Source organism: Berghia stephanieae, chromosome 1 (genome assembly GCF_034508935.2).
Source record: "Berghia stephanieae isolate SIO BIC M18660-M18661 chromosome 1, UCSD_Bste_1.3, whole genome shotgun sequence".
NCBI classification, from domain to species: Eukaryota; Metazoa; Mollusca; class Gastropoda; order Nudibranchia; family Aeolidiidae; genus Berghia; species Berghia stephanieae.
Genome location: NC_088360.1, coordinates 41,242,393 through 41,266,098, shown reverse-complemented (window position 1 = coordinate 41,266,098; position 23,706 = coordinate 41,242,393). Strand labels below are relative to the sequence as shown.

At 32.7% G+C, this 23,706-nt stretch overlaps 1 protein-coding gene across 18 annotated transcripts in view; it reads left to right on the top strand.

The window, feature by feature from the left end:
* LOC144974676 (SCO-spondin-like) overlaps positions 1–23,706 on the top strand; it is a 116,924-nt gene that overhangs the window by 69,518 nt on the left and 23,700 nt on the right. For 9 of the 18 annotated variants that reach the window (XM_078917800.1, XM_078917854.1, XM_078917829.1 and 6 more), the window contains 7 exons: positions 659–823; positions 2,760–2,924; positions 8,255–8,419; positions 9,178–9,342; positions 11,658–11,822; positions 12,370–12,534; positions 22,737–22,901. In XM_078917800.1, coding sequence (XP_078773926.1) covers positions 659–823; positions 2,760–2,924; positions 8,255–8,419; positions 9,178–9,342; positions 11,658–11,822; positions 12,370–12,534; positions 22,737–22,901 — 1,155 coding nt within the window. The remainder of the gene's footprint in view (positions 1–658; positions 824–2,759; positions 2,925–8,254; positions 8,420–9,177; positions 9,343–11,657; positions 11,823–12,369; positions 12,535–22,736; positions 22,902–23,706) is intronic. The other 9 variants (XM_078917880.1, XM_078917872.1, XM_078917898.1 and 6 more) reach the window with 3 other exon arrangements.

Genomic DNA, 23,706 nt, shown 5'->3' with positions numbered 1-23,706 from the left:
TTGCTGTAGTAGAAGAAATCGTGAAGAATAATGTTGATGATGATAATAGAAATAATGCTAATATAATAATAATAATAATAATAAGAATAATAATAATAATAATAATAATAATAATAATAATAATAATAATAATGATAATAATAATAATAATAATAATAATAATAACAACAATATAATAATAATAATAATAATAATAATAATATTAATAATAATAATAATAATAATAATAATAATAATAATAATAATAATAATAATAATAATAATAATAATATAATAAGAAGAAGAAGAAGAAGAAGAAGAAGAAGAAGAAGAAAATAATAATTATAATAAATGATAGTAGTAGTAGTTGTAGTAGTAGTAGTAGTAGTAGTAGTAGTAGTAGTAGTAGTAGTAGTAGTAGTAGTAGTAGTAGTAGTAGTAGTAGTAGTAGTAGTAGTAGTAGTAGTAGTAGTAGTAGTAGTAGTAGTAGTAGTAGTAGTAGTAGTAGTAGTAGTCGTAGTATTTGTTCACGGTCTATTCGTTTAGAATTATTGCGTTTGGTAATAACATTGGTAATAATATTTACTTTTTGTTTTAAATTAGACATTCTTATGATGTCATAATTATACCTTTTAAGGACTCTTAACACAAGTGGTTTACGACTTCATTTTGTTCTTAGTTGACGGAGTGTGGCAGGCATGGACTGTGTGGACTGAATGTACCCTCACATGTGCTGGGGGAACCAGATACAGGAATAGAAATTGTACAGGGCCCTTCTACAGTGGGACACCGTGCCCAGGAAATCACACTCACATAGAGGCCTGCAATGTTGAACCTTGTCCAGGTTTGTTGTTCTTATCTGGACTTCACTCTCCTTTTTTCATGTAAATGTTTTTGAAATATTTATTTTAAAATAATAACCCACCCCCTACTGTAATGTGTGCTGCCATTCTTTAAAGATTAAGGCTAGTAGTGAATGATATAAATTATCAAACCTCCTAGATTGATTTGTAATTCAATTCACTCCATTCATTATTAAATGGCGTCTATCTGCTGGCTCTGGCTGGGGTCTTTTGATCTCCCATTGCGGGCAGGAGGTCACTTTCAGTGCCTTCCATCCCCCTATATTCGGTGTCTGATTGCTTTCTATCTTTGTCTTGGAATGGAATTTATTTTTTCTTGGCCCTTGCGGGAGTTCTTGGTTGAGAGGAAAACAACCAACTGTATAATGATTGTTTTGAGAGGTGATACTTTTTTCCTTGTAAATCAACTCTCTGTTATGTTGTGTTGTGTATTATATATATATATATAATAGACAATTATATTGCATTAACAATGACTGTTATTGGTATAATTTTGATAGATTATATCTATGCATAAACGTGTCAAAGTGCATTTAAAGGTTTATAAAACTTATCAGTTCTTAAACGTTACAACACACTACATTACGATACGAATTGATAGGTTTGGACACATCATATACACATTTGAGTGTATCTCTCTTAGTAGGTGTCTAGTATTATATCTAGATGAAAAACCTCTCGATAAATACGATAGATTACTATGGCTATGGGGAGCTCAACTTTAAGCGAGCGGCTTCGTGTTTATTTCATCAACGGAATGATATAGTAGTAGTAGTAGTAGTAGTAGTAGTAGTAGTAGTAGTAGTAGTAGTAGTAGTAGTAGTAGTAGTAGTAGTAGTAGTAGTAACAATAATGATAATGATGATGATGATTATGATGATGATGATAATGATAATGTTGATGATGATGATGATAATGATAATGATTACATAACAGTAGTCACCCAACATGCCATACAATTCAAAACAAGATGATTAAAAAATGTTACGGATTAAAAGAAGGATTTTAAATAATATGTCATGCCTTATTCCAAACTCTAAATGTGTTGAAAATCGGTTCCGGTAAAGGTGTGACGAATACACAAAAGGCTACTCATCCATTTTGTGAATCATTTTCGGGTTCACCAGAATGCGATTTTCAGAGTTCGATAGTGGATTTATTACTTGGCTGTAGAAACTAAACATTTTATTAATGGATCCAGGCATCGGAGTGCAACGATTTAAAAACAATCCTGTATTGAATAAGTTTCTCTATAAGAAGTCAATGAAATTCTGTCAACAAACTTGATGTAGACCTGATTTCATCCCATACGTCGAGCAGCATCGTTCCAAGTGACTAGAAATTTTATCTTCTATGTTCCTTTTGGTTAACTTTGAACCATCTTACATTTTTATATTCTTTGCGTATTTTCTACTGGGAAATTCAGTGTAAGGCATTCTGTCTCTAAGATCCATGGCAGAAGACCGTGAATTGTCGAGGAATCTTGCTCAGAGGATTCAAGAGGCGGCCGCTGCATCCCAATTGTATGACTAGGAGACGAAAGCGAAAGTCATTTATTTTAGCCACGAGAAAATTATAATATATTGTGCGGCTATTTGGTCTTGTAGTATGACACTAAACTTTCGGAACGGCAGGTCATGGGTTCGAGCCTCGCTCGGCGCATTGTTGATCTTTACACGCATTCTACCATACTAAGGTGTAAAATGAGTACCAGTCTGTCAACAGCGTAGTCTCTGTAAAAAATATGATATTGTAATATCGCCTAACAGGCGTCATGTCTCGTTCCACATATTACGTTTTGCTGTTTGTCAAGGACCCTTTGTAAACCGCTTTGAGCAGGTTTAGTGGACATTGCTCTATATAAAAGCTCAAGTTTTTGTTAACAAAAAAAATCTTTTCTATCTTCCAATCCTCTAGTTGATGGCAGCTGGAAACCATGGTCAGAGTGGACAGATTGTTCTGTGACATGTGGTGGGGGCATTCGTGAGAGAGACAGAATCTGCGATTTAGCACTGCATGGAGGTGATAACTGCACAGGTCCATCATATCAAAATGAAACATGTAACACTCATCACTGCCCTGGTAATGATAACGTGATAGAGATAACGATATTGTTAATTTTTTTCAAATATTTATAATTTGCAAGAAATCCGTTCCAGTTTGGAAGAATTTATCATTAGTAGCATAATCACCACGACTACGAAACACTACCATTATTTCTATACTGATGAAATATTACTCTACTAATATAAAGGATAAAGGATATAAAGGATACTTGATAAAATTTTGGATTGTTGTCAGGAATCGTACACATTTTTTTCCTCAATCTAGTATTTCATCAACTAAAACTGACATGCTCAGATTAATATTCACGAGAAATACAGGAAGCCAGACAGTCTTATGGTTGATCAGAAGATGGCCTTTGAATACTAAATATATAGAATAACTAGCTGTGTGGGTTTTTTGTTTGTTTGATTTTTTTTCTCTTGTGTATGACACTAGGCTATGGAAAGGTATGTCCATGGTTCAAGTCTCACTGTGACGCTTCAAACTTGAGTTCTTGGAAAAGGCTCTTCACACAAAATCTCTCTCTTATCATACTTAAGTGTAAAATGAGTTGCTGGTTGGTAACATTATTTTCCATGGTGAATTTGTAATAAAGGAGACATGTCTGTCGAATTATATGCCCATCGTTGCTATTGGTTTGGGACCCTATACAAACTGCGCTAATAAAATTAAGTGTATTATGGCGCCATAGACAAAAATTCAAGTTTTTAAAATTAAATTAAAAGAAACTTATATATTACATATGATTTACGAGATGATAATTCATATTTATGAACGTATGTAAGAATGACACTGCCTGCACTTGTCTTTACTTTGTTTACAAAGATAAAATATTATTAATCTGTTCTTAGAATCTTTCTTCTCGTGACGAGGAAAAATTAGCATACTGAAATTAGTTTTATGATTTAGTGTGCAAATTAAGAAACCTGTTTATAGAATGGTTGAAAATCATAGGCACATGATATAACAAGAATTATGATATTATTCTGAGTGATCTGTTAAATTCATTATTTTGTATAAGTCATGCACTTTAGGTATTAGTGATCTAATGATCCTTATTTCATTATCTTTAGAGAATAAAATGATTGTTACCTAAGAAACGCGTAACAAATATAGTCCCATGAAAACTTAAATTTGGAGTTCAATAAACGTGAGTAGGGATCTAAAATATATCTATAATATATATATAATCATTTATAATATTGAAACTTAATATTTTGAATGAGCGTCACATGAAGTGAATGAAGTAATTGTTGAGAAAATTAGTCTCATCAAATGGGAACCCAGTGATTTTTATATTTTCCTGGAACGCGATTTTCCTTTTCTTTTGTTTCATTGCAAGAACCGACTGCGACCTGGGGTAGTTACGTGGTTGTGCGGCTATGTGGTCTTGTGGTATGACACTCACTTCGCATCGAAAGATCCTGAGTTCGAGCCTTGCTCGGAGCATAATTGAGTCATTTGAAAAGGCTCGTTACTCACATTCTCTCACCGTACTCAGGTGCAAAATGAGTACCTGGCCATTAACAGCGTTGTCCCTGTTCGAAAAAATGTAATATTTCCTAAATGTTAAGTGATACTATTGGCCAGGGACCCCTTGTAAAGCGCGTGGAGTACGTTTATTGGATATTGCACTATATAAAAGCTGAATTCAATTTTTAGTTTTTAGATATGTTAAAGATTGTTTTAGATTTAATCAATTAACGTTTGTGACAGTTTGTGTTTATTGGAGAGAGCATGGTTTGAATGGATGCGACAGAGGTGACATACTTACATGTTATTCATGATTATTTATGTTTATTTAGCAACATATAATGTATATAATTCACGCCAAATAATACATATGGAACATGCCATATTTTTTCGTTATATTATTTAACTGTATACTCATAGAGTTCTTTTATACGGGCAGGAATAAATAATATGATGTATGTCGAGGCCTGAATCACACATGCTGATTTAATAGTGCAATATAATTCTCTAATCAACTACAATTAAACTTTGTAGCATTTGCATGCAAATATGATACTCGTGTAATAAATGTTGCATCATATTTAAAAACTCTATGTGTAATGTATCATATATACATACTGGAATATGCATCGTCAATTATAAACTAATTGTCGGACCTAAACAGTTAAAACACCAGTCTGCAGAGCAACGCGTACTATATCCCATTACTTACTGATTGAGTTACAGTTTCAATACTTGTTCCTGTTGCTCTGGGTGTATTGGCGTATAATATGACAACAAAAAAGTTGTGCAATCAAGGTTTTGGGTGATAGATAGATGTTTGTATAAAGTCATCTATTCTCAGGCGTTTTATTGTTTTGTTTTTAACCTCAGGAATGAGAGACTTCCAATGCTTGTCGTCACTTTGCCAGTGTAGTTGTATCTTCATCTTATACATACATCATAAGCACAGGCATAGGAATGTTGATCTTAAAAAAACATAAATTATTAATACATAAATAAATAAATATATAAAAAAATAAATAAATAAATATATATATATATATAAATATTTCTTTTAAAAAAGTGATTTAATCTGAGTTTATAACCCTGGTACACTCTATTCTAGGGCTTTGTCTTTCTCAGATTATTTCTTCTAATACGAGAATCATAAAATATCTAGTACGTGTAATTGTTAAATCGAGAATTCCATTCAGACTTTTGGAAAATTGTTGTGATCTAGATATATGAATTTGAGATGTTACACGGATTTGACACCAGGGTTAGGTTGATCTCATGTAAAAAAGAACCCTCTCTAGATAGTTATGTAGCGTTATGGGCTATAGCGTATTGTCATGTCATATGGAGATTTTATACATAAACTAGTTGTCACAATTAACCAGTTAACTGCCGTACTCTGTATAGACTAGTATTTAAAGTTTGGTCGTCCTTGTGCGGCTATGTGGTCTTGTGATACGACACTCGCTTTCGAATCGGAAGGTCCAGGGTTCGAGCCTCGCACTCGGTGCATAGTTGAGTCCTAGGAGAAGGATCTTTACTCATATTCTCTCACTGTACTCAGGTGTAAAATGAGCACCTGGTCGTTATCAGAGTTGTCTGTGTCCGAAAAATTGTAATATCGCCTTACAGGCGTCATGTCCCGTCCTACATGTTAAATGTTGCTGTTGACCAACCCCTTGTAAAGCGCTTTGAGCACATTTAGTGGATATTGCGCAAAATAAAGCTCAATTTTATTTTTAAAAATTTATTTCAAATATTCATCGATTTAAATGACCTTCATATCGGCGAACACTCTCAAACCTGGGACTTTGCGAAGTCCCAGATTTGAGAGTTTTTGCCAAGATGAGATTCATTTAAATCGATCAATGTTTGAAGGACGAATTTTCTGGCAAAAGTTTTTAATATGTGTCTTTGTAGAGTACAGCAGTCAGCTGGTTGAACACGCTTTTGCAATACATAATATTTAATTTAACTCACAAAATTAATTTTTAATGAATTATTTACACACAACTCAACGCATTATTACTTCTGTATGTTATATTGATACAAACAAACATTCACTGTAAAAATACTACAGGAAATGAAATTGTATTAATATTGGAATTTAATATTTCAATTATTCTCGCCGTCATAGTAATTTAACAAATAATAACTCTTCCTTGACATTTTTGATGCATTCATATCTCTTCCTAGGGCACTACCAAAAATTGATAAGATAGTATAATATCAGGTACAATATTATTTACGATACCGTTATTACCGTGAATCTTTTTATGTGACCTATTGCATCAAACTGGTATTATATCACATAAGGCGGAACCCAAGAAGCAAATTTTAATTTATAACGATCAGAAATATAAGATTCTGGGTTTTTGTTCCAAATAAAAACTGTGTTATGTGTTCTAATGAATACAAAAAATAAACTAAATCCAAGTTTCATATTTATACTTACAAACTCAGTTTTCCGTATCAATGACACTTCGATACGATACCATTTTGAAATATCGGGTAACACACTGATATATTTTAGACCACCTCGTCAAATTTGCGAATTTTACACATCACTCACTTCAAAATTGACGAGAATCAACAGGATAGTTTATATAACTAATAATAATAGATTAATTTGAAACTTGATAAATGATTTGGTCTCCACTACCCTTTTGCTCCCCAGGCATCCAAACCATCACATTTCAACACCTTTTTTATATTTATTATCCTCCTCCTCCCTCCCTTCCTCCTTCCTATTCCCATTTTGCCTTTATTACAATGTTGTGTTAATGAAATGGAATAAATAGGTATGAAACAATGACGTAGAAGCTTCAATTTAATTCTCGAAATACAAAAGAAAAATATGGATGACTTGAGTTTCCTCTTTATCCACCAAACACGAGGAATAAGGCATTAATGACAAAGTATAAACCAGATAGGTCTATATTTTGTCAATGTGAATTAAAATTAAGCTTCGATTCCATATTTTCATTGTTATTTCTTTCTTCTTGCTTCAAGCAGCAACATTCGTTTACGCTGTCAATGACATGAAATAACAAAAAAAGTTACATAACACATTTTTGTGGTCGAAACATACTCAAATTGCCCCATAATACTTCATTTATTTCCAGTCAGGCCATATGGAATCATTATTCCATTTCTTTCAGTATCTTGTATTGTGTGTATGTGTGTGTGTGTGAGAGAGAGAGAGAGTGGTTGTTTGTGTGAGTGTGTGTGTGTGTTCTATTTTTAGTACTGGTGCGTTAACAAAAATTTGTCATTGTCCACTGCCGGGAGTCAACCCGCATCAGTTGGGATTTTATGCGCAAGACGCCTCATTACATTTGAGCCATAGTTTGGAGATCATCATTGTCCATATTGGCAATTGCAACGTTGTACAGTCTTTGCTTTTTGACCAGAGGGTAATATATTCAATTCGCTCGACGTGTTGGCGAGTCATTTCACCCTTAACTATTGCCTTTTCCAGTATTCCTTTGGAAAGTAGTCCCTAAAGAAATGATTACCATATCTGATGAATTAAAGAAATTATATTTCTTCTTGTTTATTTAACAAAAATTTATGACGAGAATTAACCATCTATCAACGTCACCATCAATTCCGATTATATTGTATGTTGACATGTAGCTTAAATAATCTTTTTTATTTGGAATACATTCAAATCCAATTATTTTTATTATATAGTTATTGATTTTAGAACTTCATCTTTGTGTGGTCGTTAATGAGTCAATTGCCTTTTAAATACAGTTTAATTGTCTAAAAGGTTTTAATCACAGATAGTTTTGATAATTATGCTTAACGTATATAAAACGGTACAATAACAACTCCGTTAATTTGATTTCATTTTTACGTCTTTATGAAAGTTGACGGTGTTTGGGAGGCGTGGTCCCAATGGTGGCCGTGCAGTGTAAGCTGTGGAGGTGGTGAACAAAGTCGGCAGAGGAATTGCACGGGTCCTTTCTATGATGGCAAGCCTTGTCCAGGAAATTGGACTGAAATACAAGACTGCAATGAGCACCACTGTCCAGGTATGAATTGTTCAATACATTCGAGGAAATTTGCCCAGACTGTTTTCAATTAGACAAATTCTTCGCCGCATTGTAGTGGTCCTTCAAAGCCACAGGGCCGATGGATCCGGCGTTTCATGTCAGTTTCTGTAGCGTTGAATGGGTAAAATGGTAATTGCTTGTTCCCCTTTGGATATGATGCTAATCGATCGCAGAGTATTTTCAACCAAATCAACCCAGCTAGCCAGTCAATTTTGGGTGTACATAGGTGAGGGACATAATGTTCCAATGTGACTAGTAACAATTGCTTTTGTCGGATCTATTGCGACCCATTTGCTCATTTGCTGCCGAATAAGCAGAGCGACGGGATCCTAACCCAGTTCCGTCCTCCTCCTGCGCCTCCTCCTGCGCCTCATCATCCTCCTCCTCATCCTCCTCCTCCTTCTTTTTTTTTCTTCTTCTTCTTCTTCTTCTTCTTCTTCTTCTTCTTCTTCTTATTCTTCTTCTTCTTCTTCTTCCTCTTCTTCTTCTTCTTCTTCTTCTTCTTCTTCTTCTTCTTCTTCTTCTTCTTCTTCTTCTTCTTCTTCTTCTTCTTCTTCTTCTTCTTCTTCTTCTTCTTCTTCTTCTTCTTCTTCTTCTTCTCCTCCTCCTCCTCCTCCTTCTTCTTCTTCTTCTTCTTCTTCTTCTTCTTCTTCTTCTTCTACTACTACTACTTTTTTCCTATCATCATAAACTTATAACAGCATTCTTTATTGGATTTTCATCGTCATAATTTACAGTGGATGGATACCTCACCGATTGGTCTGTGTGGGATTCCTGTGACATCTCATGCGGTGGTGGAATCAAGCACCGGACACGGACGTGTGTTGGTCCTTTCTATGACGGAAAGCCCTGCAATGAGAGTCTTGTCGATAACACTACATGCAACACTCACCATTGCCCAAGTAAGTTTATTATGACATTTCGACCAATATTTGTTTCTTGAGTGCTGTGTGAGTGAATTAAGCACCATCTTGTAAGAAGATATTTAATATTTGATAATATTTTTGAGGGGTCTCTATTTATGTCAATATTGTCGACCTAACATTTAAAGAAGTTTTAAATCATAACTATACTGAAGGAAGTCGAAATGCCAAATGCCGAAGAATTGGGATTAAATCTTATTTCAAACGTTGTTGCTTCTCTCCTTCATTGAGATCGATAGAAGAATAATATGAATAATTTGGCGAAGATATTATAGGATGGTGGGCAATAAAACCTTATTCTTCAAACAACAACAATCAACATCAACAAACATTTAATAGGCAATCTTGTTCGACTTTGACCTTAAATAATATCGAATGCTTTCATTTACTGCTAATATTGAAAGAAACAATAACTATGCATGATAAATGTAAATAACTAATGCTTGAGCATTCGTGATGTTCTCCATATCTGCCCTCCGGACAAAACTGTTTGTTGGAGTCACAGTTTCTACCTATGCAATTTCATCGCGTGGTATGAGGATTTAACTCAAATCCAATTGGCGAACTTTTTTCATTTTTTTTTTCATTGAGTCAAATATTAAAATAATGACAGATAAGATCAATCACTAAATTGCAATTATTTTAGATGTCCAATGAGGTCAGCTTGTCCCTTTATGACGCATAATTTGTGCTCACATTTTGGCTTTTATGCTCCTCATTCGGCTTAATTTGAAATATTTTCCCTCCAAGCTGAAAACGTAATGCAATTATTATTAGTGTCCAACACAGCAGGCTATCTTCAGTTTGCTCACTCACTTAAATAAGCACACGCTGTAATATGTCAGCTGTAGTTGATGATCTCTTAGCATTCCATGTTCAACTCTTAGCTTTAAATCAAAGCTTATACAGCGGACTACAGACTATTTTGAATTGGTTAAAATCAAAAGCAAACAATGTCAAATTCACCCCTATCATTAAAAAAATCTCTCCTTGAGATCTAATATTTTAAAATAAAACTTTAGGTTGCTTAGGTAGTCCGATGAGTTTATTTATCGTTTTGACACGAGTTATATATGGCTTTCACAAAGGGGACTAGAATTCAGACAATAATATATGCTATAATGAGCAAAGAAATGACCACCATTGCAAACACCTCATCCAATAGATAAAGCAAATATTACAATATTAATGCTTCCATTTATCATTAAAGTTATCCTTTTATTAACAAGTCCTTAAGGAAATTATTTTTACATTTTTCACATTGTTCACTTTACATGTTTCACAACAGGTTTGTTTATAAAAATATGATTATTCCAAATTTCACACATAGTCACCCTTTCTATTTGACCCTTTCTGTGACCATAAACACAAGCAAGGAATAACCCTAGCTGCGATTCAGTGTCGCAAGGTCCGAGGCATTTATTCCATCACTTAAAAAAAGAGAAATAAAATAAGAGAAACAAAAGAAAAACAATGCCATTCTTTTCATCACAATTTGTTCTTCGATCTAGAGTCGAATCGCTATATGTGTATATTACAATACATTCTTGTTTATTGCTTTGTTTCATTATTATATACCTTCATATTTTTCATTACTGAAACGCAAATAATTTATCTACATCATCTTTGCAAGTTTAAAAGAACAATCTCTCCAAGTCAAACCACCAGATATCAACTCACTTCACACTTTCATAAGGTCAAACGCATGACAGTTTACTTTTAAATACTTGTCATTGTAATTTTATTGATTACAATGGACCAAAACAAAAGTGATTCCACTCTAAATCTCAAGCGTTCTATTTTATACATCTCCTTTCATCGAAACATGTGTCTTATTCCGTCTTCTCTTATCGTACCCATTGTGTTATGAGTATCATCTACATTATTTTTAATTGACGTAGAAAAACTGACCAAAACCTTTTGAGATCACAATATAGCATTTAAGATTTCGTTTAAAAAAAAAACAATTCATGTAGAAAGTATTCTTAATATGTATTCCTCTACTAAGACATTAATTTTGAAAGCTTTGCTACGAACCATTTGATTCAGACAAATAGATCGAAATTTCATCCTGTTATTTTATAAATATTTTCATTTATGATCTTAAACATTTTATGCAATCCTTTTTAAAACAATTTAGATAATGCCATAAAGGAGTAATTGTAAATAGGAATAAATAAATTCTAACGAACATAAATATGAAGATTAAAAATGGTATCCAATTTAATGCACTTATTAATTATTGCAGTAAATTCCCAATTTTTCATATGCCCATTCCCTTTCCCATCTTGCAGTTGACGGGAAATTTTTGTCTTGGGGAGACTGGTCCGAGTGTTCTGTCTCATGTGGTGGTGGTTTAACCTATCGGAACAGAACATGTGACGGCCCTTACTACAATGGAACTGATTGTATTGGACCATGGGAAGAGGTCGCAGATTGTAAGACTCAACCATGTCCTGGTGAGTACAATATTCGTTACTCACCGTATCAATTCGTTATTATGCTGTGATGAACCAGATAAGAAAAATTAAAACTAAAGACATAATGGTTAGAATTAAGGGATTTTGACTTTTGGTCAATATTCATTATTCTCTATGAATGTATCAATCCGAGTAAAATGTCATACCTAGACATTGAAGTCAAATATAGAGATTGCTCCATCACAAAATAATAACCAATATAGGCAGAAGGTTATATTTTTCTTGTCAAGTACTATATATATATCTGGAAAATCAATTTAAAAAATACCGATCCAAAATCAAAACAAAATTGAGGACACAGTAAATCTTCCATTGAAAGTGCAGGATATTGATTATGCATGCAAGTCTATAGCTTGTCCACAATATTGTTAAATTTGTTGCTGGGTCCCACTCCCCCCCCCTCTCTCTCTCTCTCTCTCTCTCTCTCTCTCTCTCTCTCTCTCTCTCTCTCTCTTACTCCAGTTCACCAACATGACTGACAAACATATTATTTTACTAAAATGTGAAATTACTGTTTACTTTTCAGTCGATGGAGCCTGGCTGCCTTGGTCAGACTGGGGCACCTGTAGTGTGTCATGTGACGGAGGTACACAGTCACGTGACCGGATGTGTAATGGTACACAGCATGGAGGAAAACTTTGTCAGGGCGACTACAATCAAACACGGGATTGCAACACACATCCATGTCCTGGTCGGTTGTTTTTGTCATTTTGCTCTGATGTAACTTACTGTCATTCTCCCTACATTTATAAGTCATACATTATCTTTTATTAATATACATAAATTGTGAAGCCACCAAATGAAAAGATATTCGTGTCTAGAACTAATCTCAACTTGTTTCTATGGATTACTGATTCATTATTGGTTTTCAGGTTTTAAAGCTCAAGAGACTACAATTTTGACCTTCTACGCTGCGCTTTGCTATTCATATCAAGTTTACCATTGTTCAAACTAACGCCTGTTCATTTTCAGATTAACAAACCCAAGCGTCAAATAAAGATGATCAATGACCAATGGTCATTTTATCCACATTTTGTTTCGTCGCTATATTTAACAGCGTTTAGTATTAATTTAGCTTTTCAAAAACCCAAAGGATACCAAACTGCATTAGGTTAAGCCATCTTCAGCAGATGGGATAACCTGCTTTGCAATATCTAATATTAAATTATCCCATGGTATAAGATCGAAATCATTTGGATATTCGTGATAAAGCCTCTATGATTTGATAGATTGTTCGAAGCTAACGGATATGTATAGAAATATAGTTATATGGATATGCATTTATATCAACATCTAAATAAGAATATCAAAAATGTTAAATGTAAAATAATAACCTCATTTGCAAACTATAACTCGCTTGTTTTGATTTGACTGATTATATACTAATATAACTCATTTCATGAAGATTAAAATCCCTTACGAAAATATCAATATCAAGGCAAGTTTATGCCAACTACAAACAAGATGCTTTCCACTTTGATTCACATGCACCTTGCAATGTACCTTTTATTAGTGGTTTTTGCTTCTAATGATTCTAGTTGACTGCTTGTTTTTTTCTTCGTTATCACACTAGAAAAAGAATAAAAACCACAAATTATTTTGCAGTTTTGTGTCATGACATTCATTTGAAAATTAAGTTTTTCTTTTAAGCTTAATATTAGATATTTAAGATGAATAAATCTATGTTTTTTAGAAAAAAAAACATATAGATCCAGGATTAAATAACTGCTTTTTTTCTGTTTTGTGTGGCATTTCACCTGCAGGAGTTTTATCATCTCAACCAATCTCGTGGATGCTTCAATCAGTGTGTTTTTGCAAGGCTTGTATTTAGATAAAAGCTTTTCATGTCTTTTAAAAAATCTTGGTCTCCTCATAATATGTTAAACGGAAATATTTAAACGTCAACAGAGTTATAAAACGACACCACTTAGATAAATGAATATAGAGCAACAAAAAAAAAACATATACCAGTCACTGCACTATGAATTAGCCACATAACCTTTAATGGAAAAAAACTGTAAACACATATACAATCATTATTGTTTTAGAATTACTTAAACGCAGTTAAGCTGTGCTCAATAATTTAATAATTGCACTCCCATCTACTTGAACATCTTTTAGTCAGGAGTTTTAAACAATTGTTTCTTAAAAATGGAAGCCAAAGATTTTGGATAAAATCAAGATGTATTATGTTTTTGATTAATACTCTAATGAGTCAATTTATACCGTGAAGCAGTCATAGTTATATTAATGTTCATCAATCATGCCTTTCTGCATATTTGCCTTTCCCTACTCGACATGAGTTTTAAAACTGACTTTAAACCTGCGGCGTTTTATACTCTGTTGATATGTTTGAAATTAACTGGATATCAAACCTAGAAAACGTTTGTGCATCTTCAACACCAACTCTTTGACTGTATGCCTCCATACCCTTCGAGCGTATTCTAGCTTTAGTCAGTCAACATATATTATGATATATAGAGATAGCCACCAATATAATATAATTTTTCATACTTTTGTGATGAAATAAAGAGCGGACATAATACATTATAAATCGTATTCTTAGGAAAGCTGTTGTTTGATTATATTATGTTAAAATATTGTAATTTTCGGGATAGTTAAACCTTACAATGATAGAGTGCAAATATTGCAATGAGTGAAATATGTCACTGTTTAATTATTTTCTTAAACTAATCAATTCAGTTTAATGTCTTGCAGTTTAGTTATATTTAAAGGGCTTAATCACTTTACCTGTTTTGGCAATATTAATGTTTTTGAACCAAGAGGATTGGAAAGCTCGGTAATTGTATTAAATAAGTATGTTTATTATCAGATTAAATGGCTGTCTCCTTTTATATGATAATTGTTATGGATGTTGATAAGTTAGATGACCATCTATTATCTATTGTACACTTGTAATTACATAAACTCAATATCCAAAGATGTATTCGTAAGTTTTGCAAAAGGTCCAACAACATGAGAGGAGAATGAATGTCAGCTTTTAATTTTATTTGAGTAGATATAATGATCTTAGGCTGTGAACATTTAATCTTATTCGCACATATTTAAAATACTTTAAATAATATGTATTCCATTGGATACACCAAAATGGTTGATATTGTAAGAGAGTTAGCTTATAGCAAGTGGGTTTAATGAGTTCACAGTACTTGTATATCAGTTAAACTTGGTCATTATATTGAGTAGTCTAGGACAGTTTTACGTTCCAAAGTTAAAGGATTGGTCATTATATTGAGTACTAGAAAATTATTTCTTTGATCGGTGTTACTTGGTATTTGGGGATAAAAGCATTAAGTTATAGTTGGTATTCATCATTTAGGCGTACGATATTATTTGGGCGTAGCGTATTTGTTATTTGGGCGTACGGATTATTTAGGCGTACGCCATTTGATTATTTAGGCGTAAAACTGACCTTTGGTGAAAGGAATTGTGGGACAGTTTACAATAGGATATAAAACAGTGTGTCTGATCAAACGGGGATCATTCTACCTTTTGATTCTGCATTCAACTTGACCATGAGCTGCACACATTAAACCTTTTGTGCTCACCATCATTTATTTGCTTTTACGGACTTAGAAATATTCCACGTATATTGAAAATGGTTACTTAGGCAAAATTGACTTTACATGTGGACTGATTTTACGGATTTGGAATTTATGAAACTGATTGAATTATGACAATGCTATTTGATTTGGATTTGGAATTTATCATGATTTGGATTTTGAATTTATCACAAACAAATAAAACTGTAAGAAATGAAACTTGGAATCTGGACTTTTATTTGAATGTTTTGGTGTTGTGCATTCAATTATCATCACCGGCCCTTGAACTCTTTCGTCATTATTAACATCTACAACACAACGCAAAGGATAATACTACCATCTATGAAAAACACCACTATGCGATCATAAGCCATTACATATGTGTGCGACTACGCAACATTATGTATCTAATTTGGTGTCGTGAATCAGGATTCTTATATATTTTTATTTGGAGCCGTGATACCAGGATGTAAAGATGTTATTATTCCGAACCATGGATACACGAGAAATGTATATTGTTGCGGTGTTAACATCTATTGAAGTTTTTGTGAGACTCGAATTTTGAAGTGAATTATTGTGAACAGATAGGAAAATATTTTTATTTGGAATAGAAAATGAATATTAATTTTGAAGGTGAAGTAGTATAATTTTTTGTAATGAAATGTTGAAAAAAATTATTGAAATTATAGATGATTCCTAAAATTCTGATAAAAGACGGTATTCTAAAAAAATTAAACGAAATAATATTGAAATCAAGAACCATAGATGGAACTAGAAAATATATTAAAAACTAAACGCAATATATTATAGAACGGCAAAATAATAATAATAATAATAATAATAATAATAATAATAATAATAATAATAATAATAATAATAATGATAATAATAATAATATCATATTAATGCTATAATATGTATTTTAAATATTTAAAAAGAGGAGATGGAGAGATGAAGAAAAATTGCAGAATTTAAATGAATATTTTAGTGCGTTTTATTTTTCAATATAAATGAAAATGCGTTTACTCACAATCAGGCGCTTCGGAACAAATCTTCGAATATTATTTAGTACCGTTAATGGCAATGTTTTGTTAAGCTCAGTAACAATGATGTGTCTTTTTTTATTTCAATTTTTTTGTTACTGTTGGAATTACATAGACAGTTGGTCATTCTTTAATGTTGTTATGTTTTTATTTTCTGTCAAAATGACTCAAGAAGATGATGGCAATAACAACACGTCAATTATAAGTTTTGATAATTGAAAAATGTCTTATGGTATTTATTGTTGTATAACAACATCATTGATTATATTTTTCTCCCGTCGGTAGGGATGAATTGGTAGGTTGATATTGACTCTTTGAGATTCATGGGTTCATGACAAAGAGCAAAGTTTTATATCTGTTTGTTTTCTTGGTAATAAATGTGTGGTTAACGCAGCCAAGTAATCGACAACAGAGCTAATTATATATTTGTAATGAGAAATGGCGTTATAATAGATTACATGAGACATTTTGATTTTATCACTGAAAATTAAGTTGAGTCACTATGAGTCAATCGTTGTTTTGTTTTGTTTTGAAACGCGTTTCATCGTGATTTTTAAAAGGAGACATATTCTCATAATAACGGAATAACGACTTTTGGTTTAAAGTCGGAGAATGAAAAGCAGATAATACAATAAAATGACGGAGTGTCAATTATTATGAAAGAGTGATGTCTTGTAATTGGAGTTAAAATGTTATTACGGAAGAATAACAAAATATTGAAAATGCATTATCATGTCATGTGAGCTGATAATATTTGTGACACAAGTGGTTAACTTGTTAAGAATCAGCGAATTATAAGTAACCCATATGGTAAAATGCTGTAAATGCATAGTGGGTAAATAAGCGCAGTGATGTAAGACGCGGTAATTAAAGTGCACACGGTTTAAATTACGAGACGCAGGAATGAGGCGTTCGGGAATATTTTATTTTGCGTTTGATTAAAGCGCTTGGTTTAACATTATGAAATGACGCGGAAGGCGGAGAATTTTTATAAATACGAGGCGCGTGGTTAAAGCGCACACATTTATCAATGCTATATTAAGAGGCGCGAGATTACATCGCAATGAGTTATATGAATATTTTTATAAGCCGAGGGCAAAGGCGCGAAACATTGAAATTTTTTTTAACAGAGTGTATATCGTTTCTGTGAATATTTTGATTATCATCTTTTTCTCCTATCAATTTGCTGTTGTAATTGTAATCAATATTTACTGCGTGGTTTGAATTTAACATTTATATCATAAAATTTGTAACTGAGTTGAAGAAGAAGTTATGTTCAATTGTCAAATCTTAAGTGTGTAATCATTCAGCAATAAATTGAAATGGTAGGAAGTGCTACGATAACACCAATAATAATGATAAAATAAACAAAATCATATTTCATTAAATTAGGGATTTTCTAAGGGGAATAATTCGAGTTAATCAAAGGTAGAAGTAGTGTTTACACTAAAACATTATACAGTCATCACGAAAGAGGACACGTGAAAACATCAGTCATAACGGGAACGCTGATGGCAACGACAGAGCCAACTCAAACACAACCACAACAGAGGTCGGGAAATGTCCTAATCCCTTTGGTCTATCCACGAATACCTTGAAATGGAGTAAGCATATCGACAAAACACTACGCCATTGATACGTCTAGAATCAACACAATCTACAGACTACAAACTACACAGCAACCTCAATTACATCGTACCTTTCAACTTATACAAACTTGACAGAATTCATAAAATAATATCTGTATCAACACAGATTTCTTCCATGAACCTTTTTTATATTTACATTCTTTATTGAACAATTGGATTACTTGTATTTACTTCTACGACAACAATACCCAACGATGTACGATGTCAATAATTACATAAACGTTCAAGATACGATTGTTTTTACAAAAATGATGTCCAATTGTGAACAATACTACTTCCATCATATTCAGTGGTGAGCGTATTCAAATTTAAACTTATGTCAATATACAAGTGTGCAGCACCCATATCTACAACTTATAAACATTGAATATTATAATAACGCCTGTCTTAGTATCATTGTAAAAGATAAAGGCTATATATGTATATAAGACAATGCAGGAAAAAGTATCGCAAAACGCCACATGAGCGATTTCCTTGGATTCATTATCGTATGATATTCAACAACCTGCGTTCAAATAACGAAAATATTGTTGACCTTATTCGACCCTACTACATACACTACTAGACTACGTTATTGTTACATCCTCTACCTGGTGTGTGGACTCACGTCACCCACCGGTACTCTACAGATTACATCATCTACCTGGTGTGTACTCACATGCCACCTCATCAAAACTCGATCAACAAACACAGACAATTACAACACACGACCTCTGTCGACTACTACACACGAACTCTTTGTCAACACATGGCTGAGTTCACAACTTTCTTTTGACTTGCTGGATAAGTCAAACTTCATTTAAATTCAAGATCTCGCACACAGTTAATCTTGAATTTTTACAATTTCATCTACAATGAGATTCAACGTTTACACAAGACAACCACAAATATCTACGAGGAGAATCGACCCAGATGCCGGAGATGAATGGATTACAGCGACGTCACAAGACCAAGAAACAACCCAACAGGTTAAGCATACGTTTGCTACCTGTGCTGTAGAGTCTTTTTTCGTCCCAAATTCAAAAGACTCGAACAAATACAACACACTAATTGCAAAAGTTGGTCACTTTAGTAACAGCCCACAATCACATACTGTGTTAGATTTTACTTATTTAGTTATTTACACTGTACTAAATATGAATAAGTCGGACAGACTAATGACTGATTATAAGAGAGTTAGCTTATAGCAAGTGGGTTTAATGAGTTCACAGTACTTGTATATCAGTTAAACTTGGTCATTATATTGAGTAGTCTAGGACAGTTTTACGTTCCAAAGTTAAAGGATTGGTCATTATATTGAGTACTAGAAAATTATTTCTTTGATCGGTGTTACTTGGTATTTGGGGATAAAAGCATTAAGTTATAGTTGGTATTCATCATTTAGGCGTACGATATTATTTGGGCGTAGCGTATTTGTTATTTGGGCGTACGGATTATTTAGGCGTACGCCATTTGATTATTTAGGCGTAAAACTGACCTTTGGTGAAAGGAATTGTGGGACAGTTTACAATAGGATATAAAACAGTGTGTCTGATCAAACGGGGATCATTCTACCTTTTGATTCTGCATTCAACTTGACCATGAGCTGCACACATTAAACCTTTTGTGCTCACCATCATTTATTTGCTTTTACGGACTTAGAAATATTCCACGTATATTGAAAATGGTTACTTAGGCAAAATTGACTTTACATGTGGACTGATTTTACGGATTTGGAATTTATGAAACTGATTGAATTATGACAATGCTATTTGATTTGGATTTGGAATTTATCATGATTTGGATTTTGAATTTATCACAAACAAATAAAACTGTAAGAAATGAAACTTGGAATCTGGACTTTTATTTGAATGTTTTGGTGTTGTGCATTCAATTATCATCACCGGCCCTTGAACTCTTTCGTCATTATTAACATCTACAACACAACGCAAAGGATAATACTACCATCTATGAAAAACACCACTATGCGATCATAAGCCATTACATATGTGTGCGACTACGCAACAATATGACCTTTTTATATCAAGTCACTCAGTGTTTTACTTGCGTTTGTTCTCTTGCAAAAATATTTAAGGAGCCTTCATCAAGCTATGTGGGTTTTGAAACAAATACGTTATTTATAAAATAAGTGTCAGAAAATTTTGACTATGCATAACATAACATAACAAATAATATATAAGTTAAATTTGAACTCACATTGATGAATACTGTTATATTTTTTTGCCAGACGAGATCAGTTTTCGACACATTCGTTATACATGACTTACAGACATAATGTCTGTACTTTTATAATAATTTATCTTTTTATTTTGCCAATCAGGAATTTGCAAGCAAATTATTAATTCTGTAAAAATTCTGTTAAAAGTATTTAAAGTACTTTCATTGGTTTTGATACAATTTGGTTAATTGAGGACTGCGTAGGAAATTTGAAATAATATATATATATATATATATATATATATATATATATATATATATATATATATATATATATATAAATTGTCGAAACTTAGAACCAATGTGGACCTTTTGCCCTATCTATTGTAAATATATACATATATACCAAGTGTAACCTTATTCTGTATAGAGGTATCATTCTTTCCATATTGCAAGCATTTCACCTTGAAAATAGTTTGACTCACATAATATTATGATATACATGATTGAAAACCCCAAAATACTATACCATTATTTATTGCAAAAGATGAGTTTATAGCAATTGATTGGTTATGTACAATTTAATTTAGTGACCAGAGAGGATATTAATTCAAACATTAGATTTACTGTTATCATAATTACGATGATGATAACGATAATGATGTTCTAAATGAAATTAATGATAAAGATAATGAAAAATTTAAAAAATATAAATTCAATTATTGACAATAGAGGAGAATGTTTCAAATGACGGCCAGTTTCTATAACTCATAGATAACTTGGGTTATATGCACTTTAGCTTGTTTCGTCATATAAAAACCAACCAAACAATAATATCTTCTAAAGTTTAGATTTCTGAATTTTGAGCTACTCAACTCGATGAAATTTAGAGCATTCTCCTTGTTATCAACAGTAGGTAAAGGAAATAACAATAACAAAACAGAGCCTACTTTTACATTGCATATGCTTCATTTATGTCGATTCTGGTAATAAAATCATTATTTAACGTAGACACTTTAAAAACAAAATTACAAGAAATATAGAAATGAACTGTATATAATTTAAATAAAGATAAAGATTGAACAGTGTAATCATTTTCAAAGACATGGTTACCACCTAATGGTATATCATATCTTATAAATTAAAGCTTGAACTCAGGGAGTGATCTCTACCAAAATGAATTTTACAAATAGATTCGTTTAACATGCATGAATTTGGTCTTAAGACATTAAGATCAACCTTGAGGTCTTTTGCCACTCAGCCAAGAGAATGAGCCTCCATGGCTGCTTTTATCATATTGATAAGGGTTTGCTAGGTTTTATGACCTTTGAATACCCTACATGCTTTATAATATATTATCATTATGTTTAGACACGCATATCATATTGTATATTCTGATGTAACTTTCTCCAGTCATGACTGTTTGGAATATATTTCTAACCCTTCCAGTTCCCAGAAGATTTCAAAAGAATATGCTGACTGCAAATGGCAATACTGTAAATGGACCTCCTTGAAACAACCCTTCATATATTATGACAAATAACGTGCACATAACAATCTGCGAAATTTTTTGATGATTATCTAACTGGTCTAAGATTATTGCCTTTGTTAGCGTTAATCCAGTTCTAACAAATAAATCTTAATATGTACTTATACACAGAATTTGACCTATAGAGGAGCCAACCGGAAGTGCCCTTTATAGAATTTAAGCAAAGTATTTATGGATATAAAGTTAAAAGTTAAAACTCAAACCATTAACTATTTTTGAAATATAAAAATATAGACAACAGCAGTTAATTTTTTTCTATAAGCGAGATATTAGGATTGATAATCATATCACCACGCCTAAATTCTGATATGGAATTCACCAAGTATCACATCAAAGACTTTGTAACTTCAGCAAAAATAATCAATTAAAACTCAACTAGCACCCGCTTTATCCTTAATATTTTCTCTGTTTTGAAATTTATTCTAGATAGATGTGAAACTACTCGCATCTGTTTAAACCTTGCCAATAAGTTCACAATAATAGACCACTGTCGATGCTCTGTCGCGACAACTCAATTTAAAAATAAACTCCGTAGCCCTATTTTCCTTGGAAAAATGATATTTTTTCCTTCTATTTAAAATCAATTAGTCCATTTACATATTTTAAGGACGGTCCAATGTCAAAAAGATATAATGAAATATTCAAAAAGGTTGCAACACGAGGAAATTGTCTACCAAACAATATACCATACTTATGATCTAGCAGACCGCAGCAATTCTCCCCATGTACCCGAATCTACAACAAAACATTGCATTTGATTACAATAGCTGTTAAGACCTAGCAATTTTTTGATGGCCCTTTGAATGTTAGCTACTATAAAAGGTATTTTGGTAGGGATCACACCCCAAGAGATTTTGTTAATATTCCGTAATCAATCCGCAATTTTCTGATCTTATTTCACACATTAATATGAAGATTTTCCCAATGTTTCGCAGAGGATGGCTACTTTAGTGTATGGAGTAATTGGACCACATGCACTTTGTCTTGTGGCTCTGGTTCCCAGGAGCGTTCACGCGACTGTATTGGCCCGTTTCATAACGGATTACCATGCGTGGGCGATTTTAACCAGACTCAGAGTTGCAATGATCATCACTGTCCAAGTAAAGTAGCTTTCCTCATTCACTTGATTTCATTACCTGCCGTAATTCCCTTTACTGCTTAAAGAAATAAAATCTCAAAATGACAGAAATGTTTTATGTATCGTATTATGTGTTTTGATGCCTTAATCCTTTCTCTTCGAAATCTTTCTTCATTGTTGTTTGCTTCTTTCAAATTGTCTTGCCGAGCAAATCGTTTGTTTCTTTCATAAAGTCATAAGACAACGATTTTAACCTTTATTATTTCATGTAGCCGACTTTCTATTTCTAACATCTGTTTGACTGAAATTATGAACACTTTCGCAATCGCTTACAAAAAGTAACAGTGAAAATTACTTGCAAAAATCACTTCAATTGCGGAGAGATCATTTGTGATGACTCAACGTGCACAGCTTTATTTGCTGTGATGTCACTGCTAACGCATATGCCCATTTTTAATTACAAAATCTATGCTTACAAATTGCTTTTTATGAAATATTTATTATACATGACGCCGTCTAATTTTTTATTTGACCAAACTTAAAAAAATCGTATTACTATGATTGTTTCAGTAAGAGGTAACGAGATTATGTAGAGTCGAAATGTAACAATCGGACAATAATAGTAAAGGACTTTGCTCATTCTTTATCATTCAGGACTAGGGCCCATTCCTTACAAATTACAGGATTGTATATATATTTTCTTTTTTTAAAAAGCTGATTGTTCAAAATAATACATTATAAATACATTTTAGATGTTGTCATTTAGTCTGAGCACTATACATACACATTAACTTGTCGTCAAATTTTCTGCAGACGCACATGCTTTA